The sequence below is a fragment of the Melanostigma gelatinosum genome (assembly GCF_949748355.1).
Source record: "Melanostigma gelatinosum genome assembly, chromosome: 18".
In the NCBI taxonomy this organism is placed as follows: Eukaryota; Metazoa; Chordata; class Actinopteri; order Perciformes; family Zoarcidae; genus Melanostigma; species Melanostigma gelatinosum.
In genome coordinates, this window is record NC_136651.1 from 4,118,665 (window position 1) to 4,141,374 (window position 22,710).

Consider the following 22,710-nt stretch of genomic DNA (forward strand, 5'->3'; position numbering starts at 1 on the left):
GCATGTCTTTGACCTGTAATGTCATGTTTTTATAGTGTTGACTTGTATCGCTGTACTTTGACTGAAGTAGAAGATCTCAATACTTCTTCCACCACTGATTTTAAAACTTTGTCAAACTACTCCAAGCCCCCAAAACGGCAACGTTGGCTCCAGAAAAATGTAGTTTTCACAGTTTTTAATACCTTTTTTTCAAGAAGATGACATCATTTTGGAAGGAATACTCCAGAACATCAAGACAAGGCAGCATTTATTTTTACATACAGTAACGCACATTAGGCACTGCAGATTGATCTACATTGCTGCTTCATCTTGTGTATTTTCATGAAGATAGCATATTTATTTTATTAAAAAAAAACTTATGTTGACTTGGCAATTTGTTCTTTTTGTTGTTGTTGTTGTACTAGTTTACAGAAACCCATTCTGGCGAGGCATTTCTCCTCCTGCCAATTTAAACCTCCCTCTCTTGCCGATGCTACTTCCGTTCTCAGCATGCTACAGCGCCGTCACGCTCCTTTTCTTCCTCCTCCATCGAGAGCTTACACGGGCAGCTCAAGGCGGGGAGGTCAACTTTTGGCAATATCCGAGTGAAGGTTCTGTAGCCGCGTGCCCGAACAGTGTCTGCGCGTCTTCAGCTCAACGCTCATCGCAGTCCGTCGCAGCGAGAAATAAAGTGCGGCCACGAAGGACCGAAGGGGAGAGGCACCGAAGAGAGAGGCTCCCGATATGAAATGAATATGCACAGAGACGATTCCGTGAAACCGATCCGTCGCTATCTGCCACTGGGTTGCCGAGGGACCAAATATTAATAATAACAATAGTATTAAAGAGAGAGAGAGAGACAGAACCGAGACATCGCAACGCAAAGGAGAGCCGGGAGGAGAGGACCGCTGTGCAGGGGGGGACGCGAAGGGACTCGATCTGCATGTGAGACCGCTGGTCCACACACACCGGAGGCAAGAGATGCAGCCCGCGAGCAAGCTCCTGAGTCTGGTTCTCCTCATCTTCATGGGCACAGAACTCACACAAGTAGGTTTTTTTTTGTGTGTGTGTGTTTCCTGTGTTAAAAAGCAAAAAAAGCTGGCGGTTAATTGGCTTCAGATCCACGGAGAGATTACCCGTTTACCTCGCGTAAAGGGTCCCCGTGAATTAGCCCTCTACCCCCTGCTGAAACAGATTAACGGGTGGGATTACATGATGTGAATGCATTGTGCTTGACGGGCGCGGACAGATCCAGCAGAGCCAGTGCGGGGGGGGATTATTGCATGATCTGTCAGTTTTCTCATCAGATTAATCAACTGCAGGGCTTATTTTTTTGTTGCCTGATACAATATGTTGCCTGTAGCTTTCTCTAAAAAGGCCACTGTTGAATCAAGGGCTGCATGCTCTTAAATCAGGGCTCCACAATCAAATGCAGTGTCTCAAAGAAGGTGTTTGGAGCATGCTCCATGACCACATGTGACTTACTGTTTGCCTCTGTGAGGGGGGGGGGGGGGGGGGGAAAGAACATTCAGTCCAACAATGTAAAGCGACCCAGCTCAGCAGTATAGTAAACACATTTACCGGTCAATGAAATGCATCTCTGTGATCCTTTACTGGAACTATTACTTCCTGCTCTCTAGGCCATTTCCAGCAATACATATCATAGTTACTGTAGCATTAAGCTGTTGCCTTCATAGATCCTCACAGACAGTGTTATGAAGGGGGAGTGAATTTATTAATCACCAGGCCCTGCCACCACCGGATTGAAGAATTTGACGATTTAATTGCCCATGCTCGAACAGAGAGTCACATTTCATTTGCCTCTCTCTCTCTCGTGTGCGAATCCAATTGTGTTTGGTAATTGGAGACTTGCAAACTAAAAATCCAATCTGACAGAGGTATCAATAAGTGCTTCTCTTTTCCCAGAGTATCTGTAATATACTCCAAGAGACAAACTCAATAAAATGTGTTCGAAGTAGGCTGCTGCAAACCCTGCTGGCCCTGATAACCAATGTGTTAGAATATTGATGGAATGTTACCTTGACACAACTGTGCCAGCAATATTGATTTCAGCAAATGTATGAGAAATGTCGGCGTGCTGTGAGCGGAACCATTTTTCATTACGCACAGTTATCGCCGGTGCCCTTTCATCTCCTGAAGCAGCAAACGTGTGCGCCTGTAATCTGAACTGGACACGAGTAGTGCAGCCGTACAGAGTGCACACAAGTGCTGACACGATGGCACATCGGGGCTATGTGCACTGATTGATGGAAGCCATCGGCCGGAGGAGGGAGGAACAGAGAGCGTGCTCCACTTTGTCTTTCGTGACAGTCGGGTTTCGGGTCAGCCCCCACGTTACGGTGACAGTGCTTCTCTGGTGGCCCGAGAGCTTGTGTTCATCTGTTTGAAGGTAAGTCGATGTAAGTCCACAGGAGAGCAGAAACACCAGAGACACTGACAGGCTCTATTCATACAGCCTCTGCTGGAGAAACCCACAGAACATCTCACTGTAGGAAGGCCAGCCCTCTCCACATCTCAGCTCTGTTTGAAGACAGATGCAAAAAAAAGAAAGTGAGAGGTGTATCCAGAGACAGAGGCTTTTTTTATTGCCGGATTACTCATGAGCACGGCCCATGCCCTTTGCTGCTGAACAAAGACGCTCTCTTAATGACCACATGGAGAAACCTCGCTTCAAAAGTCTCACGCAGCTTCAGACGGCGTGGAGGGCAGCTGTGGCTCTGTCTCTCAACATCTGGCCGAGGGAGCCGCCTGATTAGGAGGCGGCTCTCCTCTTAATTCTACCTCTATCCCCACCGCTGAAGGATTTCACCCCACCGCTTGGTGTTCTCACAGAGAAGAACTGAGCAGCCAGAGCGGCATCCGTTCCTCACCTCGTGGCTCCCACATGGCTTCGGGCCCACATCCTAAAGCATCTTCGCAGACACCTGACAACACAGATGGCACCGTGCAAAACCCACATTCCACAGCACAAACAATCGTCGTGCGAAAAAGAATGCATGTGTTGTTACATTCAAGAAATCGCTTCCAATTCACATGAATCAAGTCCGTGTAACACGGCTCAAGCTGAAACTATCAGGGCTCCAGCGAGGGGATGATTTTGAAACAAGTTGGTGGGATTTTAAATGTATGAAACCATAGGAATCAATCCGGGTTTTTTTGATGTGAGAAACTGAGATGGAGTTGAGCTGAATTGCAATACGCGTGGCAGCTGGGGTTGAAGCTATTTATTATTCAGTATGGTTGGTGAAGCAAGTGGAGAGAGAGAGGCAGAGAGAGCAGAGGAGGAGTAGGTGGAGATGCGGTGCATTTTGTGGTTCACTTGCAGGCTGGAAATGTGATTTTTTCGCAATACTGTTTCAGCATTTATTGCATTGCTAGGTGTGTCAATGTGGTTATCCTACTGTACAGCCCAAACACCTGTTCGCTAAGATGTAATAGAGTGAAAAAGCCCATAGTCAGAAATACTATTCGAGCTTTTATTATGTTATAAAGATGTGTAGAGCTTTTATTATATTATAAAGATGTGTAGAGCTTTTATTATATTATAAAGGTGTGTAGAGCTTTTATTATATTATAAAGATAAGTAGAGCTTTTATTATATTATAAAGGTGTGTAGAGCTTTTATTATATTATAAAGATAAGTAGAGCTTTTATTATATTATAAAGGTGTGTAGAGCTTTTATTATATTATAAAGATGTGTAGAGCTTTTATTATATTATAAAGGTGTGTAGAGCTTTTATTATATTATAAAGATAAGTAGAGCTTTTATTATATTATAAAGGTGTGTAGAGCTTTTATTATATTATAAAGATGTTTAGAGCTTTTATTATATTATAAAGATGTTTAGAACTTTTATTATATTATAAAGGTGTGTAGAGATTGTATTATATTCTAAAGGTGTGTAGAGCTTTTATTATATTATAAAGATAAGTAGAGCTTTTATTATATTATAAAGGTGTGTAGAGCTTTTATTATATTATAAAGGTGTGTAGAGCTTTTATTATATTATAAAGATGTGTAGAGCTTTTATTATATTATAAAGGTGTGTAGAGCTTTTATTATATTATAAAGATGTGTAGAGCTTTTATTATATTATAAAGATGTGTAGAGCTTTTATTATATTATAAAGATAAGTAGAGCTTTTATTATATTATAAAGATAAGTAGAGCTTTTATTATATTATAAAGATGTTTAGAACTTTTATTATATTATAAAGGTGTGTAGAGATTGTATTATATTCTAAAGGTGTGTAGAGCTTTTATTATATTATAAAGATAAGTAGAGCTTTTATTATATTATAAAGGTGTGTAGAGCTTTTATTATATTATAAAGATGTGTAGAGCTTTTATTATATTATAAAGATAAGTAGAGCTTTTATTATATTATAAAGGTGTGTAGAGCTTTTATTATATTATAAAGATGTGTAGAGCTTTTATTATATTATAAAGATAAGTAGAGCTTTTATTATATTATAAAGGTGTGTAGCGCTTTTATTATATTATAAAGGTGTGTAGAGCTTTTATTATATTATAAAGGTGTGTAGAGATTTTATTATATCATAAAGGTGTGTAGAGCTTTTCTTATATTATAAAGGTGTGTAGAGATTGTATTATATTATAAAGGTGTGTAGAGATTGTATTATATTATGAAGATGTGTAGAGCTTTTATTATATTATAAAGGTGTGTAGAGCTTTTATTATATTATAAAGATAAGTAGAGCTTTTATTATATTATAAAGGTGTGTAGAGCTTTTATTATATTATAAAGATAAGTAGAGCTTTTATTATATTATAAAGGTGTGTAGAGCTTTTATTATATTATAAAGATGTGTAGAGCTTTTATTATATTATAAAGATAAGTAGAGCTTTTATTATATTATAAAGGTGTGTAGAGCTTTTATTATATTATAAAGATGTGTAGAGCTTTTATTATATTATAAAGATAAGTAGAGCTTTTATTATATTATAAAGGTGTGTAGAGCTTTTATTATATTATAAAGATGTGTAGAGCTTTTATTATATTATAAAGATAAGTAGAGCTTTTATTATATTATAAAGGTGTGTAGCGCTTTTATTATATTATAAAGGTGTGTAGAGCTTTTATTATATTATAAAGGTGTGTAGAGATTTTATTATATCATAAAGGTGTGTAGAGCTTTTCTTATATTATAAAGGTGTGTAGAGATTGTATTATATTATAAAGGTGTGTAGAGATTGTATTATATTATGAAGATGTGTAGAGCTTTTATTATATTATAAAGGTGTGTAGAGCTTTTATTATATTATAAAGATAAGTAGAGCTTTTATTATATTATAAAGGTGTGTAGAGCTTTTATTATATTATAAAGATAAGTAGAGCTTTTATTATATTATAAAGGTGTGTAGAGCTTTTATTATATTATAAAGATGTGTAGAGCTTTTATTATATTATAAAGATAAGTAGAGCTTTTATTATATTATAAAGGTGTGTAGAGCTTTTATTATATTATAAAGATGTGTAGAGCTTTTATTATATTATAAAGATAAGTAGAGCTTTTATTATATTATAAAGGTGTGTAGCGCTTTTATTATATTATAAAGGTGTGTAGAGCTTTTATTATATTATAAAGGTGTGTAGAGATTTTATTATATCATAAAGGTGTGTAGAGCTTTTCTTATATTATAAAGGTGTGTAGAGATTGTATTATATTATAAAGGTGTGTAGAGATTGTATTATATTATGAAGATGTGTAGAGCTTTTATTATATTATAAAGGTGTGTAGAGCTTTTATTATATTATAAAGATAAGTAGAGCTTTTATTATATTATAAAGGTGTGTAGAGCTTTTATTATATTATAAATCACAATATGCGTCCTTTGTAAAGAGAAAATAACTTTGACGGCACACCTACAGTACCACCACAAGTTGTTCTCTTACAGTTATCATATAGTTTGAACAACACCTCTCTTACAACGTCCTATTGATGCAAGGTTTTTACATCAGACCGCGCCACTGATCATTGTGCGAGCGTTGCTTTTGAGATCTTGTATGAAAAACAAAATCAATCCTTCTTCGAGGCAGCTACTAATGAGTGGTTTTAAATGACACATGTCTCTATAAATAGTGATTGATTGATTAATTGATTTCTTCCATTGAGTCAGTGCACCTGTGGCGTTCCTCCTGAAGCTGCCGTATAAAATACTGACTTTGTGTTTGAGGTGGGAGCAAAGCTTTTGATCATTTGCTTCCCCACCATTAAAACGGAATGGGATCCACGCCTGGGAGGCTTAGAAGACTCGCTGTACCCTCTTGAAGGCTATATGTGATTAGAGGGCGCTGCGCTGCACTGAGCGGCACCGTATTAACACCAGACTATAGAATGGACTCTGGACAGCGGTGCACAGCGGTGAGCTGACCCCAGCCGATGCTTCAAAGTAATCTGTGGAGCCATCAACGACTGCAAGCTCTCACCTCAAAGGTCATAAAGAAGTGGGAGAGACAAGAGAGGCAGGGAGAGAGGGGGGGGGAGAGCGATATGGAGGTGCAGTGAGTGCCGACTGTCTCTCAGTCTGTTTCATTTTACCAGAAAAATGCATTATGGAGCTGACAGAAATAGTTGTGGACGCAGAGCACTCATGCTGTTCTGGAGACCTCGTGTATCATGCAGTGCTGCAATTTAGGCCGTCGTCTGGAGTCTGGCCCCGATGACAACTCAGTTATTAGTTATCTTTGAGAGATATTATCATTTACACAATCAGCACAATTCAACTGCACTCTATAAAGCAGTTATAACCCGTGTTCACTCTAATACTAACCATGCATTCAGTGCATGGACGCAACGTAAAGTAATTGGAAATCGACAAGTGTCTTTAAAAAAAAACAAGTTTTAATTGTTGCAGATTTTGTGCCGCTTCCTTGTATTTTAAAAAGCGCCTCTCTTTTGATTTCGGCAACACTCAAATCAGCTACACGATGGCGCCAGAGTCACGCGAATGACAAATATAAAAAGCTCACCTCTGTTGGAGCTCAAGGCATCCGGTTACCCATCAATAATACATAACCCCGAGTTCTCGCACCCCTCTGTCCCTGAGATGCGACATTCTGCACGTGCGTTTTTTGTTTTGTTTTTTTTGTCGTGTGTACTCTGACATGTGGACTTTTTAGTGGTTGCATCACTGTGATGTGCATGTTTTAGTTTTAATGAGCTTTACCGCGCACGATCCGGAGCACGTTTGCCTCTATGATGGAGAGCCTCCTCTCCTGATAGGGCAGCGGAGAAAGACATGTCACCGTCCGCTATGAAAATATCCCTCAGCATCATTGTCGGCCGACCTCAGCCGCACTGCTCATTGTCATTCCCTCTGGAGGGGGGGGCAGTCAGTGTCGGGCAGCTGTGAACGAATCAGGCGCAATCCCAGATATTACCACGTACGGACCCCAACCTGGCTGACATCATTGAGTCTGGCGGTAGAGGTAGATCCGTAGTACCTCCTCCTTCCTCCTCTCATCCATTCGGAGCCGCCTCTGTGTGTGTGTAGTCAGTGGCACTTAATCACAGAGCTCACTCAAGGCAGGAGGCGGACCGTCGGGCGTGAACCAAATAGTAACGGTGAACCGGAGAGGCAGCAGTGCGCGGGACAACGCATGCAGAGGAGCTATCCAAAAGACGCTTCCAGCTCTCGGGTTTTTTTCCTGTTCTTTATCCTCCTCTGGAGAAAGTGTTGCAGTTTTTCTTTTCTCCGTCCCGAGCTCCCTTTTACGTTCAGGTCGTCTCTTTCGCGTCCGACTCGTTCGTCGCCAGTGCTTCGCCGGAGATGTCCAAAAAAAGACCAGCCGAGCCGGAGTCCCGGGTGAAACAGCAAGCCGCTCTGGGCAACATGACTCGCCTATCTTGTTTCTCACCGGAGGAATCTGTAGAATGAAAACGGCGTCAAAAAAAATTTGAAAAAAATTGAAAAAAGTCCAAGCAGCGCGCAAAGATGTCGGTTCCTTTGCTGAAAATCGGCGTCGTGCTCAGCACCATGGCGATGATTACCAACTGGATGTCGCAGACCCTCCCCTCTCTGGTGGGGCTCAACACTACCAAGCTCACGGCGGCACAGGGAGGGTACCCAGACCGGAGCACGGGAGTAAGTGCGCAAGTTTCGCATATTTCCTGCGGCTGGTTGAGGGTTTTATTTTCCTCCTGAATGAATGTTGCAATTGCATTTGAATTGAAACATAAGCGTGCCAACAATATGTGCGCTTTGGTTCATAATTAATGATGCGCTCTGCTGGACGCATGCAAAAGTGGGGGGGAAAAAAGAGACTTGGAGAGGCATCATAGAGATCTTCTTGCGTCTGATGTTTCTCCAGCCACCACTGGGCTGCTGTCCCTGTCAATATGAGCAGCCTGCACTCAGTGGAAAGTTATCAGTCGGTTCTTTTTTCTTCTTCTCTGGTATTGCTACAAATAAGAGATCCACGGTAGAGTATTTAACCGACTGACATGAGAAATTTACAGGCAGTTTTTTTTCTGTCCCAAACAGCGGGGGGGTCCTCGTTTGTCCTTCCCCAGCCTGTGTGAATGAGAGAGGCGTTCAAAAGCCATGATTCTGTTCTGGAGTCGAGATGAAGCGTCTCTTTGTCCCTCTGTCAGGCTCCTGGCAGATTGTGAGCTGCCTCTGTGCAGGTGTGATAATGTGAGCGCTCTCTGTCAAGTGGAGGTTTGCACTGACATTTAGAACAGCGGATGTAAAAAAACTGACAGTTACTCAGTTATCCTGAACGTGCCATGTTTGCTTCATGATTATGAGAAGATTCAAGCATTATTTTTTTTATGATTCATGAGATTTTATTTTCATTTGTCAGTGGCCGGTGGAAGAGGACGGACTGAGTCGGCCTACAGATGCACGCCGAGATGCCAAGGCTGTTGCTCGATAGTGATTTTCTTTGTCTTGTCAGCACATCCTTCAGTAGAAAGCAGTGCGGCCGAGCCGCTGTCGTTGCTCCTTTTTGGATTTTGTGAAGTCACTCGTTCTTTCTAATTGACTCAATCAGCAGATCTGTCCAGTGATTGTTATCGCTGATGCAGTGATGAACATCTTTATCAAAGTCACTCACTCCGTGTTATCTGATCAGCAGGTTACTCTTTATCTCTCAGGAGGAGAAAAAAACAACCCTCTTTCTGACGTTGTACACGTTACACTTCACACTTCCACACACCCAGCCCGCTGAAAAATGGGAGTAGCTCCAGCTGGCTTGATTGGCTGCATCGTCCCTCTGTGTGGATTTACACACTCTCTGATGGTGCAAAACGGGTGGAGCCAGGTTGAGGTGGTGTCCTGGTGGGGATGAATGCAATGCGGCTTTCACGTCCCACAGGCACAATGCCCTTAATGGGCAAATAGCATCAAAGTGACCTCTGTGATTTCATAGAGGAATGCCAGGATGTGTTTTTATGGTACCCGTTTGTCTTTTCCGGCTTTTTTTGTTCTCTTATCTGCTCCAGCATCGCTGCTCAACTGCCCTTCTCTTCTTTCTATCCACTCTTTCGCCCTCAGGTGTTGCCAGCGAACCCGGAGGAATCGTGGCAGGTGTACAGTTCAGCCCAGGATAGTGAGGGAAGGTGTGTCTGCACTGTGGTGGCGCCCCAGCAGTCCATGTGTTCACGGGATGCCCGCACCAAACAACTGAGGCAGCTGCTAGAGAAGGTAATGACCGCTTAACTCCTCACCAACTCATGAGCATAGCAATCAAAGTCATGCAATACCCAGAGTGACCCCCCCTTTACTGTACAAACACACACACACACACACAGGCTTACCCACGACTGTGGTCTGCCCGTTGGACAAGAATAGGAATCATGCTCTAATGAGCTCCCTGGAAACCAAACATGCATCATGGGAGGCAGCTACACACCGTGAGTTTCTATTCTACTGCACACAGCCACGGCAACACATCTAATGATGCAACCCGGTCCAATACACACAGGCTGCTGGTGGTTTCCTATTTACATAAAAAGAACATTTAAGCACATTTATGAAAAAATTAAAATGGAGTCGATCCACACCAAGAAATACAGACATCAACAGATATTTCATGAATAAACGGAAGATGTGCCAGGTTTCTGGAGTTTCTAGACTCCAACAGTTTTGGAGAAACCAAATGTCTTAACAGTATGCATTCCACACGTCCACCATGTGTCTGAGGCCCCTGACGAGTTGGTCTGATGTCAGTTTGTGAGTCACTGCGAGAAGACAAAACAACATATTGACAGTCTGTTGCGTTCTCCCTGCATCTCCTACTCATTGCTCCAATTAGACTGTAATAAAATAGAGATTTGATTTCATGACTCGGTCCAATGTGTCCATGTGGCACCTCAGGTCCAGAACATGACCCAGTCCATCCAGGTCCTGGACCAGCGAACCCAGAGGGACCTGCAGTATGTGGAGAAGATGGAGGGCCAGCTCCGTGGTCTGGAAACCAAGTTCAGGCAGGTGGAGGAGAACCACAAGCAGAACATCGCCAAGCAATACAAGGTACGGAGCCGGATCTCCAGCCATTGACCCAACCGCCATTCTGTCATACCTGCTCTGTAGCCCATTGTGCACAGCCTTACCCATTTTGTGTCTCCGTGTTCCCACTGTGGAGATGCTAAATTGACTCAACCACCATACCACATACTGAGAAATCCATAATGCATGCATAATCATAGGAGGTTCAATAATTGGACACATAAACTCAGCTGCAAGAATTCATGTCCTTATTTCACTCCAACTCACTTTATGAGACCATGTGATGGAATCCTAAATCAACTTGGACATTAGGAGATTTACGTTTATCACACACTTTTTCTTAAAGGGACAGTGTGTGAAAACGGAATATGAATATGTAGTATTAGTAGTATAATCACCTGAAAATAAGAATTGCTTTCGTTACCTTAGAATGAACCGTGGACGGGAGAGCTTTCAGTTGGTAGGGTGGGGTATCCCGTAACATGTTTTGAAACTAGTGCTGATATGCCACGTCTTTGTTTTTCATCCAATAAGGACTGCTAATAACTTGGCTTTATTAACTCTCAGTTCAAGGAGAAACTGGCTATAAGATAATGAAAAGTAACCGTCACAGCATCTTTAAAGCAAAATGTAACATTCGCAAATGACTTGGTTTATCCGACCAAGAGTCCTGGGACGGAGAAAAGCAGCACGTCTCCACCATCGAGGAGCTGCAATTGAGGAATCTGGGCATTTTCCTTCGAAAAGTGACTTTTAACGATCGACCAATTTTCAAAAGATTGACGATTATCTTGCTGCCGCCTGACCAATTGCATAATCGACCAATCGTTTCAGCTCTCCGTTTCACAAAAGAAGTTCTCGAGTGCTAACCGGTTGTCTAAACGCAAGCGGCCATGCAAGAACTTTCAAAATCAAAAGAATAAGTAAACAAGACGCATTCGATGCCAATTTAAAAACATTTTTTTAACTTTGTTTCATTCTCTGCCACAAACATTTTCCAGCTGGTACCATGAAAGCATTGCGGTTCAACACCCAGCCCTGTCTCTCACACAAATGCATTGTTTCACTTGTACCTGTACGATCTCACCTGCACAATACACGCGTGTGTGTGTGTGTGTGTGTGATCACCGCTGCATGCTCACAACACCTCATGCCACCAACCCCCCCCCCCCCACATTCAGTGCATGTGTGCAATTTTCTGTAACATGTCTGAAGTGCATATACTAAGTGCGTGTGCGTTTGTTTGTGTGTCTTGTCAGCGAGGTTAGCAAGCTCAAGCCCCTGTCAACAGTTTGTCATTTTCTTGCTTGCAGGGCTAACTTTAAGACATGTAAAGAGAGCCACAGGGAAGAAGAGGCAGGTCAATTCCAGATTCCCCTGAACTGGGCCACAGTACTGAGAGCATTTGGGCGTCAAACAGTTAATTTACCGTTAGCAGCATTAAGACTAAGAAACCCCAGCCTTCTCCCAAACCAACCCACCACTGATCTCTTCCTGCATGTTACTGCTGTCAAAGTTTTCCATTTAAAAGCTTTCTTTTTCAAACCTCGATACATTTATTATTATTATTATTATTATTATTATTATTATTATTAACAATTGCTGTTATTCATTCTATTTTTCTTTTGGCTTTTGTCTATGCATATTTGGTTACTCAACAAATCTATACGTAAAACCATCGACGTAAAATTCGAGTCACTTTGTTGTGTGTGACATGTAAAAGCATGTAACCCTTAATACGATGTTGCATTTTAAACGATGATGACCAATAAAGAGCTTTCCCAATTGTTGTCGGTGTACCGAGGGCTTGCTTTTTAACGGCTGGTCACTGCCGGGGACGGAGCCACCCGCTCTGCTCGTCCAGCGGGCGGAGCGTGTTACCTGGGTTTGTTTGCTCAGACACACACCTGCACAGACAAAAAACACACACAGCTGCTCACACACAAACACTGAACGCAGACACAAACAGGGGTCAGTGAAGAGGCAGGATAGAGTTAGAGTAGTCAGGTTCAGTCAGGTGTTATTTCTTTATTTTTCTTTTCTTTTCTCCTTTTGTCACGCATGACACTCAACCGAGCTTATTCTAATCCTTTCAGGCCATAAAAGCGAAAATGGAGGAGCTTAGACCGTTGATACCAGTGTTGGAGGAGTACAAAGCCGATGCCAAATTGGTATTGCAGTTTAAGGAGGAGGTCCAGAATCTGACGTCAGTTCTAAACGAACTTCAGGAGGAGATGGGGGCCTATGACTACGAGGAGCTCCACAGCAGAGTGTCAAATCTTGAGGAGAGGCTCCGAGCATGCATGCAAAAATTAGGTAGGCGCAGAAAGTTGTTGGCACACACTTTTGCTTCAAACATGTGCATGCACAAACACACCCCTGTACTGACATGTAGTATGTTGTGATTAGCCAGAAAGATTTCCTCAGGCATATTCACAGGATTCACAACATCACAGGGACATTGTGTGTGGCTGAAATGCTGGAGCACTCACATGCATATTACATGACATACATATGACCCTTTGTGGTTGTATTTCACTGTGCTCGCCCTCTGACAGACGATGCTGTCGGTATATACTCTCACGTGTTCAAAGTAAACCGACAGTGACGTCTGTTACAGGGCTTCACCTGCACTCATAGAACTGGAATTACATCCAGAGAACGTCTGTGTCATCTGTGTTTCTTCCTTCAAAGGACACCGATGGTCGGTTGTCAGAAAATCAATTCAAGACATTATCAATCAAAACAACATCTGTGCTGCTTTTCTGTTACTGTAAATGTTATGAATATGAATATTTGGGGATTTTATACTGTTTATTGGACAAAACAAACTTACAGATGGCACACTGGGCTCTGTCAAATTGTGATAGATATTTTTTTCATTGTTTTACAACATTTTATAGAATAACTCAACAATTGACAGATGAATTGATCATGCAAATATCTTAAATGGCATCAGGCCTGACGGCCCACCTTTTTAACTTTATTTGTGTGGACAATTGCGCAAGTTACATTGTAATACATTACAACGGAATTTGCGAACCTGCATGAATCTATGGTAGCGTCCAAAAACATGGCCGCCGGTGATGAAAGAGATGGTCTGTTTAAATACACGATTAGGTGTTTCACACGAGTGCACACACACACACACACACACACACACACCAACGAGGAAGAGAGCAGCACACAGGAAGTTTCTATCGCAGTCTTATCTTCGGTTTCAGTCTCTTCACACCGCTGTCACAGCCCACAGTGCTAATAGATGCACACCCACACTTCAGTGACTAAGATAAATTGCAAGAGCAGAGACACTTACACGCAGCACATCACGGGTATATTGTGTCCCTGTTCAAAATATTCACAGTGCAAGATGACAGAAAGGAAGTGGGAAAATACTTTAGGTTACAAAGCCTACTGTTCATTGTGGACAGCTGGTCGAGACGCGGAGATTTTATTTGAATTGAATACGTAGAGTACAAGAAGCAGACGCCTGATCTCAGCCCACACAGTTTTACTTTCTTCATTTACTGGCCACATGTGTGTGTGTGTGTGTTTGAGATCAGACGAGATAAGGGCGAGGTCACCCAGCGAGGGACCGGCTCGGGCCGATCAGAGGGTGGCTCTTCCTTTCATCTTCACACGGTTGCATAGGCACTCATGCATAGTGCACACAAATAGACTCCGCTGCTCTCGTTATTGAGAGTAAACTGGCAAAGGTCGCAAGACCAATTTGCATCTGCAGATTAACAGGAGGAGGGTGCGGGGGGGGGGAATGAAGGTAAAGAAGGCCGGAGAAATGTGAGCATTGAACAATAGATACAGCGACAGGAGGAATTGATAGGAGGTGGTGAGGGGCAAGGAGAAAGAGTGATAAAGTGAAGGCGAGCTGGGAAAGTGAAAGAGAGTAACTCGGGTCCCTGCAGAGCTGTCCTTCAAGCTGTTTTGTGCTGCAGAGACGAACAGACCGGCGGCTGCAGGGACACAATGGCCATCGATCAAGGGGACATGCCAGCTTGCTGGGCAATAATCAAATAAATAAATCACCCTGTGCCATGCCCCAGAACAACGCAGAGGCACAGAGAGCTTGAGGCAAATGCAGTCCCGTCACACCCAAAACACTGATGAATGGAGCAGGAAAGTCATACCAGCACGTAACCCCCCCCCGGCTACCTGCTTTGCAGCCATTGTGTTCACCCTCCTTTTCCTCTGGAGAGAATACAATTACAAGGCATAATGTATAGCCACGTTCTCCTGCCACAGAATCAATAGTTAATCATTTCTCTGTGACATAAAACAATAACTAAATATGCTAACAGAGAAGAGAAATCTCTTGTGTGAAATAACCAAAAGTGTTCTACATTCTAAAGATAGAGGGAAAATAATTCAATAAATCAATGGCCAATGTGCTACTGCGGCCTCTAATCCCACTGAGGGTTACGTAAGGGACTCAAACCCCCCACTGGAGATAGTAGATGCTGCTCATGTGACCATGTGTTCGTCTCTCAGCACCGCCGCTGAGGTGTGATGCCCACACAGTCACAGGCAACACATGAAGACACGCCGAAACTCATGACACACACTTTTCATTGTATAAGGGAAATGAATTTGACCTGATTAGAGAGTGAGAGAGAGAGCGACTTCAAAGCAAAATGATCAAGAACACCAGAGATGCTGTGACGAAAGAGGGATGATGAGTCTAACAAGGAGTTAATGGATGCGATGCTTCACAGCGGAAGATGCTAATGTGACCTAAAGTGAGCCGCCGTCACAGTCCCACTCTTTAAATTAGCATATCAGAGCGACTCATTGGCGGCGTCAAATGAACTCGTCTCATTGACTTTTGTCTTGAAAAAACGCCAATTTCATAACCAATGGATGCGCTGCAGCGGTGTTCTGAGGTGCTCTCAGTGAGGCAGGGACACAGAACCCAGTGTTAGTTTTGTCAAATTGAACCTTAATCAACACTAATTAACACTGCGGCAGCTTAAGAGCAGCACTCTGGAGCAGAACACACAGTGGCGCTCCCTCTTTCTCACACATCCACACACAGCGGTTAAAAGAGGCATCGGCATGTGTGAAACGAATAATAAGCAACTCGTGTGCAGCGCGACGCGCAAAGGGAAAAGCCTCCAGCTGGACGTCGACTCACTCAATCTCCAGGCGAACTCGTTTTGGATTTGAAATCGGTTTTTGAATTGGTCTAAATATCCCAATGGGTGTCGCTCTAGATGTTCCCCTCTCACCTCTTTCCTTTGCAGCATGTGGCAAGCTGACGGGCATCAGTGAGCCCATCACCATCAAGACGTCTGGATCCAGGTTCGGCTCCTGGATGACTGACCCCCTGGCACCTGAAGGAGATACGCGGGTATGTATTCGAGTGTTTTAGAGCTGGGATTGTTCGTTGATCGACAGAAATGTGATCTGCATCAATTTTGATGGAATGGTTTCACCTTCTCAGATTGTCTCTGTCGTCTACGGTGTGATAGAAATATCATTGGGCTTTAAAGAGTTGGTCAAACGACACAGGCAATTTGCAGTACTGGCAATATTTGACACGCACTGAGAATATTAACACAACCACACTGGCTGTAAACATTTAATGCTGAATAGACAAATCCCCGGAGCTCTACTCAAACAGTGATAGATGCAGACTCTAAAGTAAGAGTTGGCCTTGATCACAGGTGAAGCTCAACTCTCGCTGTGAAGTTTAATCAGCGGTTAATTGGTCACTGTCTTTATCAGCTGATCAAATCTGATTTCCCTCTGATTGTGGTTTCTGTCGGCTCAATGCGCTTTACTGCTAGAACGTAATAAAGTGAAATGCCGGGGATGAATCTATGGGGTCTTAACAGGAAGGGAGGTAGCTTGAAATAAAGAATGTTTATTTGTCGGCTACGTGCTCTTTGTGCACCGGCTTCATGAGAGACAGAACTCACGTCACATGGGAGGAAAGGGGATACAAACCGGCAGCGTACGGTACAGTAGCTGCCGGAAGATGCAGTTTGCCTCCTGCAGGCTAATTGTCATGACAATACAGGCTGCATTTTAAAATATAGTGGAACTTACTGCTGACTGAGATTATATCAGCACACTGTAAAAGGCAACGTTTTTTTGTAGAAACTAATACGTTGTGAACTGAACACATGAAAGATGTGCTGCGGTATCAAAGGGCGGAAAAGGGAGAATAAATGAAACTGATGGGAGCAGACAGTTCTGAGACATTTCTTTTCATCTCTTTGTCTCCGTACTTCCATTTTTTGTTTTCCGGGCCCTTGGGGACCTACTTCCTTGATATGAATCATTCATTAAGTAAATCGCAGCAGCTCATGGAAGCAGGTAGGGGGAAGTGCTTCAGGTGTCTCTCTGAGACAAAGGAAGTGTTTGAGGCACAAGTTCCGGAGTAAGAGCTCTCTGCCCACCATCCCGGGGGGGGGGGGGGGGGGGGGGGGACAGCAGCAGGAAGCCGGGTGGAAGCAGCTGAGACAGGCCTTTGATCTGGAATGATGAGCGTTACCCCTGCGGGGCTCAGCTCACGCCACCCTGCGGCTGTCACGCTGGCTGTTTGCATTCGGAAGCTGCCGGATCTGAGCTTCGGTCTGCCCCTTAAGGAAGTCTCAGCGCTGCCTTAATTGGGATGCATGTTGAGTGGCGGGATTTGTTTCATTGTGTGTGATCTGCATTAAAGATCCAGGTGTTCTCGGCACACTGACGGTGATCGGGGTTCTGAGGTGCTGCTGTGTTTGATGCGGATTCTTCTTTATTCCTCTTGTCATGATGTTTAGGTCTGGTACATGGATGGTTACCACAACAACCGCTTCGTGCGAGAGTACAAGTCGATGCAGGACTTTATGACGTCGGACAACTTCACGTCCCACCGGCTGCCCCACCCGTGGTCGGGGACGGGTCAGGTGGTCTACAACGGCTCCATCTTCTTCAACAAATTCCAGAGCCACGTCATCATCAAGTTCGACTTCCGCACCTCCTCCATCAGCAAGTCCCGGCAGCTCGACTACGCCGGCTTCAACAACGCGTATCACTACGCCTGGGGCGGCCACTCCGACATTGACCTGATGGTGGACGAGGGAGGCCTGTGGGCCGTCTACGCCACCAACCAGAACGCCGGCAACATCGTCCTCAGCAAGCTGAACCCCAGCACCCTGCAGATCCTCAAGAGCTGGACCACCAACCACCCAAAAAGGAGTGCCGGCGAGTCTTTTATGATCTGCGGCACGCTCTACGTCACCAACGGATACTCGGGAGGCACCAAGGTGTACTACGCCTACTCCACCAACTCCTCTACTTACGAGTACATCGACATTGCCTTCCAGAATAAGTACTCGCATATCTCCATGCTGGACTACAACCCGCGTGACCGAGCCCTCTATGCCTGGAACAATGGCCACCAGGTGCTCTACAATGTCACGCTGTTCCACGTTATCCGCTCAGAAGAGCTGTAACCGCGGAAAAATGGATTACATACGTAAATACATATTGTCTGTGTAGAGATCTCCCTATATACAAAAATATATCTGTGAAAGAAAAAGACCACGGCGAGACCATTCTATTTATAATATCAAATAACTTCGACTGAGAGACTGCATCAACACAATGAATGTGCATATACACAACACTGAAGAAAAAACAAATCTAAAATTGAAGGGTTTCATTCCAAAATGTGATATATTTGTTACAGGGGGAAAAAAGCTTTATCAGTTCATATCACAGTATCAGATGATTGTCAATAAAACAGAACTGTTTGTAGATAAAAGGTCTTCATATAACTTGTAACCCATAGTAGACTTTATTTTAATAGCTGCCATCATTTTGTCAGACGTATTTTAACTTTGGGATGAAACACTTTAATTATTTGACACATAGAACATGATTGTAACAGTAGACTAATATCAGATTTAAAAAGAATAAGATCAGATGCCAAAAAAAATAAATAAAAAAATCATCACGCCTTTTTTATATTGTGGAATATCAACCTTAGCTCATTCCTGTGGCTCTTCTGTAGAACGCCTCCCAACAGAACTTTCCTTTTTGGTCAACGGGGGTCCTCCACACAAAGACTTGTTGGAGATGAACTGCCGGACCCCCGGGTCCCACGGACAGACAGAGCAGCGGGAGGTCATTCTGCTCAGAACACTTGATGGCCTAATGGGTGCAGTCTGTCATTTTGTTTTGATCAAGAACAGTAGCAAATCAAAGTCTGTATCGAGAAACAACAATAACAACATCCACCAAAAGACCTGAAGGCACTGACTGTTGACAGCGCTGCTGTTTGAGATGCTTTTCCCGTGTTAGTGACGGTGTGTGAACAAGGCTTTCTTTGCATGAGTGTTTTCTATCACTGCGGTCTCTTCTGAATGTCTTTTGCTGTATGATACTATAAAAAGGAGGGAGGGAGGAGGGAGGGAGGAGGAACAAGGTAGAATACCTTTGGGATTTGAGGATTTGCAAAGACATCTACTTGTTTTTGCCCCCCCCCCCCTCCTGCTTCTTTCTATTTAGTTCTTGTTTTGTTCATTTTCCGTCTTCTTTGCAATCATTTCACTTTTCAAATGTTCTTGTATCACTGTAGCTGTTGGCACCGGTGTTGCCTCTGTACGTGTTTGTTTGGACTGCGTGGGATGAATCTATCCAGCTCACATCTCTCTGAACAAAAAAAAAGAAGAAATCACAGAATGTATCGAGTATTGTATCCTGGGAACCTGGTCCTCCTATCTTCAATTCACATCATGCGCCTGTAGTAGGGAGAGCGTTTTTTTATTGAGGATAATCCTGTCTCATGTCCCCCCCCCCCCCCCACACTGCTAGTGAAGGATAATGCTGTTTAAATGTATACCCTCAAAAGCTTGTCACCCCTTTTGCGCTTTGCTGGACATGTGTTGTATCTGAGATGAGATAGTTAATGATTCGTGTCAATAAACCAGAGAAATCTGACGCTGGGATTGTTGCCTTACAAACAGCTGCAGGCCGCCATGTGACCGCACACCGAGCGCATGGCTGTCCATGTGGAGATCACGTTCACATCAAAACTAATGCGCTGACTTCCTGCCGTTTGGGTGAACTCCTTCATTCAGATGGTGCAGGGAGGTCTCCCCGTGATGAAGCATTCACAGGCTGTGTCACATTCTCAGGAGTCTGAAAGAGGCTGTGTATCTTTTCAATGAAGACTTTAAGGTATTACCAAGACATCGATCATCTGACCTCGTACAGTTTGAGCTATTAGTTTGTTTTTTTATTCCTATTGGCTTCTGATAACACTAGATATCAGATACCTCTCGTTGTATTGGTTGTCTAACAGAGTTATAACTGGAAAAAACTTTTTGTTCACTCAACAATTTTCTCCCCGTCTTTGTTCTCCACTCAATTTCACTTCTACCCCCACCACCTCCACCCCCCCCCCCCCTCCTTTATCATCAAGTCTTATTTCCCCGCTCTTTGTTGCTCCCACTCCCCCACTGCGCCTTAGCCCTCTGATGTTTCGATCGATGAATAAATGATTGCTTCTATTTTCGCTCCCAGTGCTTGGCCAACACGAGCTGCTCTGCTCCCCAGAAAGAATTGAGAGACAGGATTTTGGGAGACACACACACAGAGTAACATGCTCGGCAGAAGGTCTCGCAGCGTACGACACTGACGAGCTGTCAGTCAGGAGCTGAATATAGCTTTAAGCTGTGATTGGCACATCAAGACACTTGACAGCACTCCCTCTGGTCCCAGTCCCCCCCCCACCCCCCACCCCCACACATGCATATGCCTATGAACCTGACAGTTGCATTTCATTTCATCATTTTGAACGTCGGCGGCTTCTTTTTCATTTCCGCGCCGCTGTCTTGTTTACTGCAGACTTAAATAAGCGCACTTAGCTCGTTATCTGGTGGTGTATGTCCTCTAAATGCCATGACGACTACAGCAGCACTTCTGGGAGTACAGGACGGACACAGTGAGAGGGTTGACCTTGTTTTGGCCAGCTGTAAGGTTCATCATTCCCCCCCCCCCCCAAGGACAAAACCACTTATCAGTGATAGAGGTTTAGTGTGCATGTGCCAACACGAGGGTTGCAGAAATGTTGCATAGCGCTGCAGTTTACACTTTATATTGCTGCAAAACAAAACAAAAAGAAATGTGATGGCTTGTCACGATTGCAGACGTTTCCTGGCGCCGTGTTACATAATTTACCTTTGAAAATGACTCTCAAGGCAAGGCAAGTTTATTTGTATAGCACATTTCAACAACAAGGTAATTCAAAGTGCTTCACATAAAACCATTAAAAGCATCAAAACATAAGGCAAAAGAAAAGGAGATTTAAAAACAATTAAGAGCATTCATTAAAACATGAAAAAACAGTGCAAGAAATAAAATGCAGTAGTGAAATGCAGAAATGCAGGAAATTGATTAATATATTAATTGAATGTGGTTCAATTAAAGGCAGCAGCAAACAGAAAGGTCTTCAATCTTGCTTTAAATGAGCTGAGGGTCTCAGCAGACCTGCAGCTTTCTGGGACTTTGTTCCAGATATGTGGAGCAGAAAAACTGAACGCTGCTTCTCCATGTTTAGTTCAGATCGGAGATGTATTTTGGCCCTAAACCATTCAGTGCTTTGTAAACCAACAGCAGGATTTTAAAGTCAATTCTTTGTTGGACAGGAAGCCAGTGCAAAGACCTCAGAACTCAGGCAGCGTCTCTGTGGCCTCTTTGTGCATTTGAAGGTTGAGTTATGTATCCTTGAGAACTCTGAGTGTCAGAATGACATTACAGCCGACACAAACTGCTACAGGAATTTATATTCAAGATTAGGACGTGTTTGTGCAGCTCCCTCTGCGGTAAACAAGCCAAAGAAGTTGCTAGAACGGCAGCAAAGGGGAACAGTGATCATAAATACACTTGACTGACAACGTACGAGTTGCCAGTTGCTGCTTCAAACATGCTTCACAGTCAGTGACGAAGCTGAAATCACTGCAGATCACAAGCTGCATGTTGGTGCCAAGTACTTGACTTTGTAAGGTCCGACCAATCTGCAAATTGCAGAATTTCATTGACACTAGTGCAATATTAAATCTAACCCTGGCTTTTAGTTTTGATTATTCCAATAAATGTGCAATTTTAGTTTACTTCCATTTCCAACCAGAAGTTGCCGACACATTTTGGTTTGGTTTCCCCCGAAAGTTCTGCAATCCACCATAGAGTTAAAGTTCCATCTGAGATATAAAACCGTGATTAATCCCGAACTGTCAAGCGAACCAAAGGGAGTGATAACATTTCCACGGCCTCGCACTCAAGCACTTAATGTGAGCCCTTTTAAATTCAATGCAAGGTGACACATGCCGACAGTTTCTCAAACGCGCGTCTTCTTTCACTGTTCCATTACCAATTCTTCCATTCAGATTCCTCACACTGGCAGCGGAACGACAGAGGAATAAAGCCCAGGACTCACGTTTTCAGGTAGCTGGGAGCAGTCTCCGAGGGAAAACGATTACAAGCCCGGTGTGGGTTGGAATAACAGCCAATAGTAAATCAATAGAACCATAAAGGACAGGACTGAGGGAGCAAAACAACAGCAGTACAGACAATTCATTTTAATTGTGTTGCAACAAACAAGGCAAAGTAAGATTTCCCGTTTGCAATTCTCGGTGCACTCGGTTTACAATTGTGTCCTTGTCGGCAATTCAACACCTGCTCTGTAACAAAATGTCTCCTTTAATGCGTGCATGCGTATACATACTTAACAGTGTGTGGTGGGTCAAACAAACACCGCACTTTTAACAAGGAGGCCGGTGTTGAAAACTAGGGTTAACTGACTTTAACTGACTTTTTGGCCACCTGGGGTCAGTGAAAACAAGCCGTAAACACAACGCTGATATTTTGTCACTTAAGTTTGTACGGCCAACTTGTTGGGAAACAGATGCTTATTTACACATCCAGCAGATGCGCTGCAACATTAAAAGTCATCTGTCATCATGTTCCCGAGCCACGTTTGCTCTCCACCAACTCCTGAGCGGGTTCACTTTTTCACATTTTATGTTGCACCCAAATATGCACACAATACACCTCCATTCATGAAAAAGAAAAACTCAAAACTGAGATATCACAAAAGTGTTCAGACCCGTTGCTCCTTAATTGTTCAGTTCAGGTGCCTCCCATTTCTCTTGACTAGCTTTGAGATGTTGCCGCCCCTTGATTGGACTCCACCTGTGGCCAATTAAACTGATTAGACATGCTTTGGAA

The 22,710-nt window shown here is 43.4% G+C and overlaps 1 protein-coding gene across 2 annotated transcripts; it reads left to right on the plus strand.

Moving 5' to 3' along the window:
- Nucleotides 1–563: 563 nt before the first annotated feature.
- On the plus strand, nt 564–19,337 carry olfm1b (olfactomedin 1b). 2 transcript variants are annotated; one of them, XM_079289471.1, is made up of 6 exons: nt 564–1,026; nt 9,523–9,672; nt 10,345–10,500; nt 12,573–12,792; nt 15,735–15,841; nt 17,259–19,337. In XM_079289471.1, exons 1-6 carry the CDS (start codon nt 961–963, stop codon nt 17,931–17,933), a joined length of 1,374 nt encoding a protein of 457 aa, XP_079145597.1. In that variant the 5' UTR covers nt 564–960; the 3' UTR covers nt 17,934–19,337. The 2 variants fall into 2 exon arrangements, with proteins under 2 accessions (XP_079145597.1, XP_079145596.1); XM_079289470.1 differs by lacking the exon at nt 564–1,026 and adding an exon at nt 7,628–8,109.
- The last annotated feature ends 3,373 nt before the right edge of the window (nt 19,338–22,710 follow it).

Excerpts from the sequence above, each read along its gene's own strand:
- olfm1b (XM_079289470.1), top strand. The coding sequence starts at position 7,960 with ATGTCGGTTCCTTTGCTGAAAATCGGCGTCGTGCTCAGCACCATGGCG. Across the intron at positions 8,110-9,522 it reads ACCCAGACCGGAGCACGGGA|GTGTTGCCAGCGAACCCGGA; the intron begins GTAAGTGCGCAA and ends TTTCGCCCTCAG. Across the intron at positions 12,793-15,734 it reads AGCATGCATGCAAAAATTAG|CATGTGGCAAGCTGACGGGC; the intron begins GTAGGCGCAGAA and ends TTTCCTTTGCAG.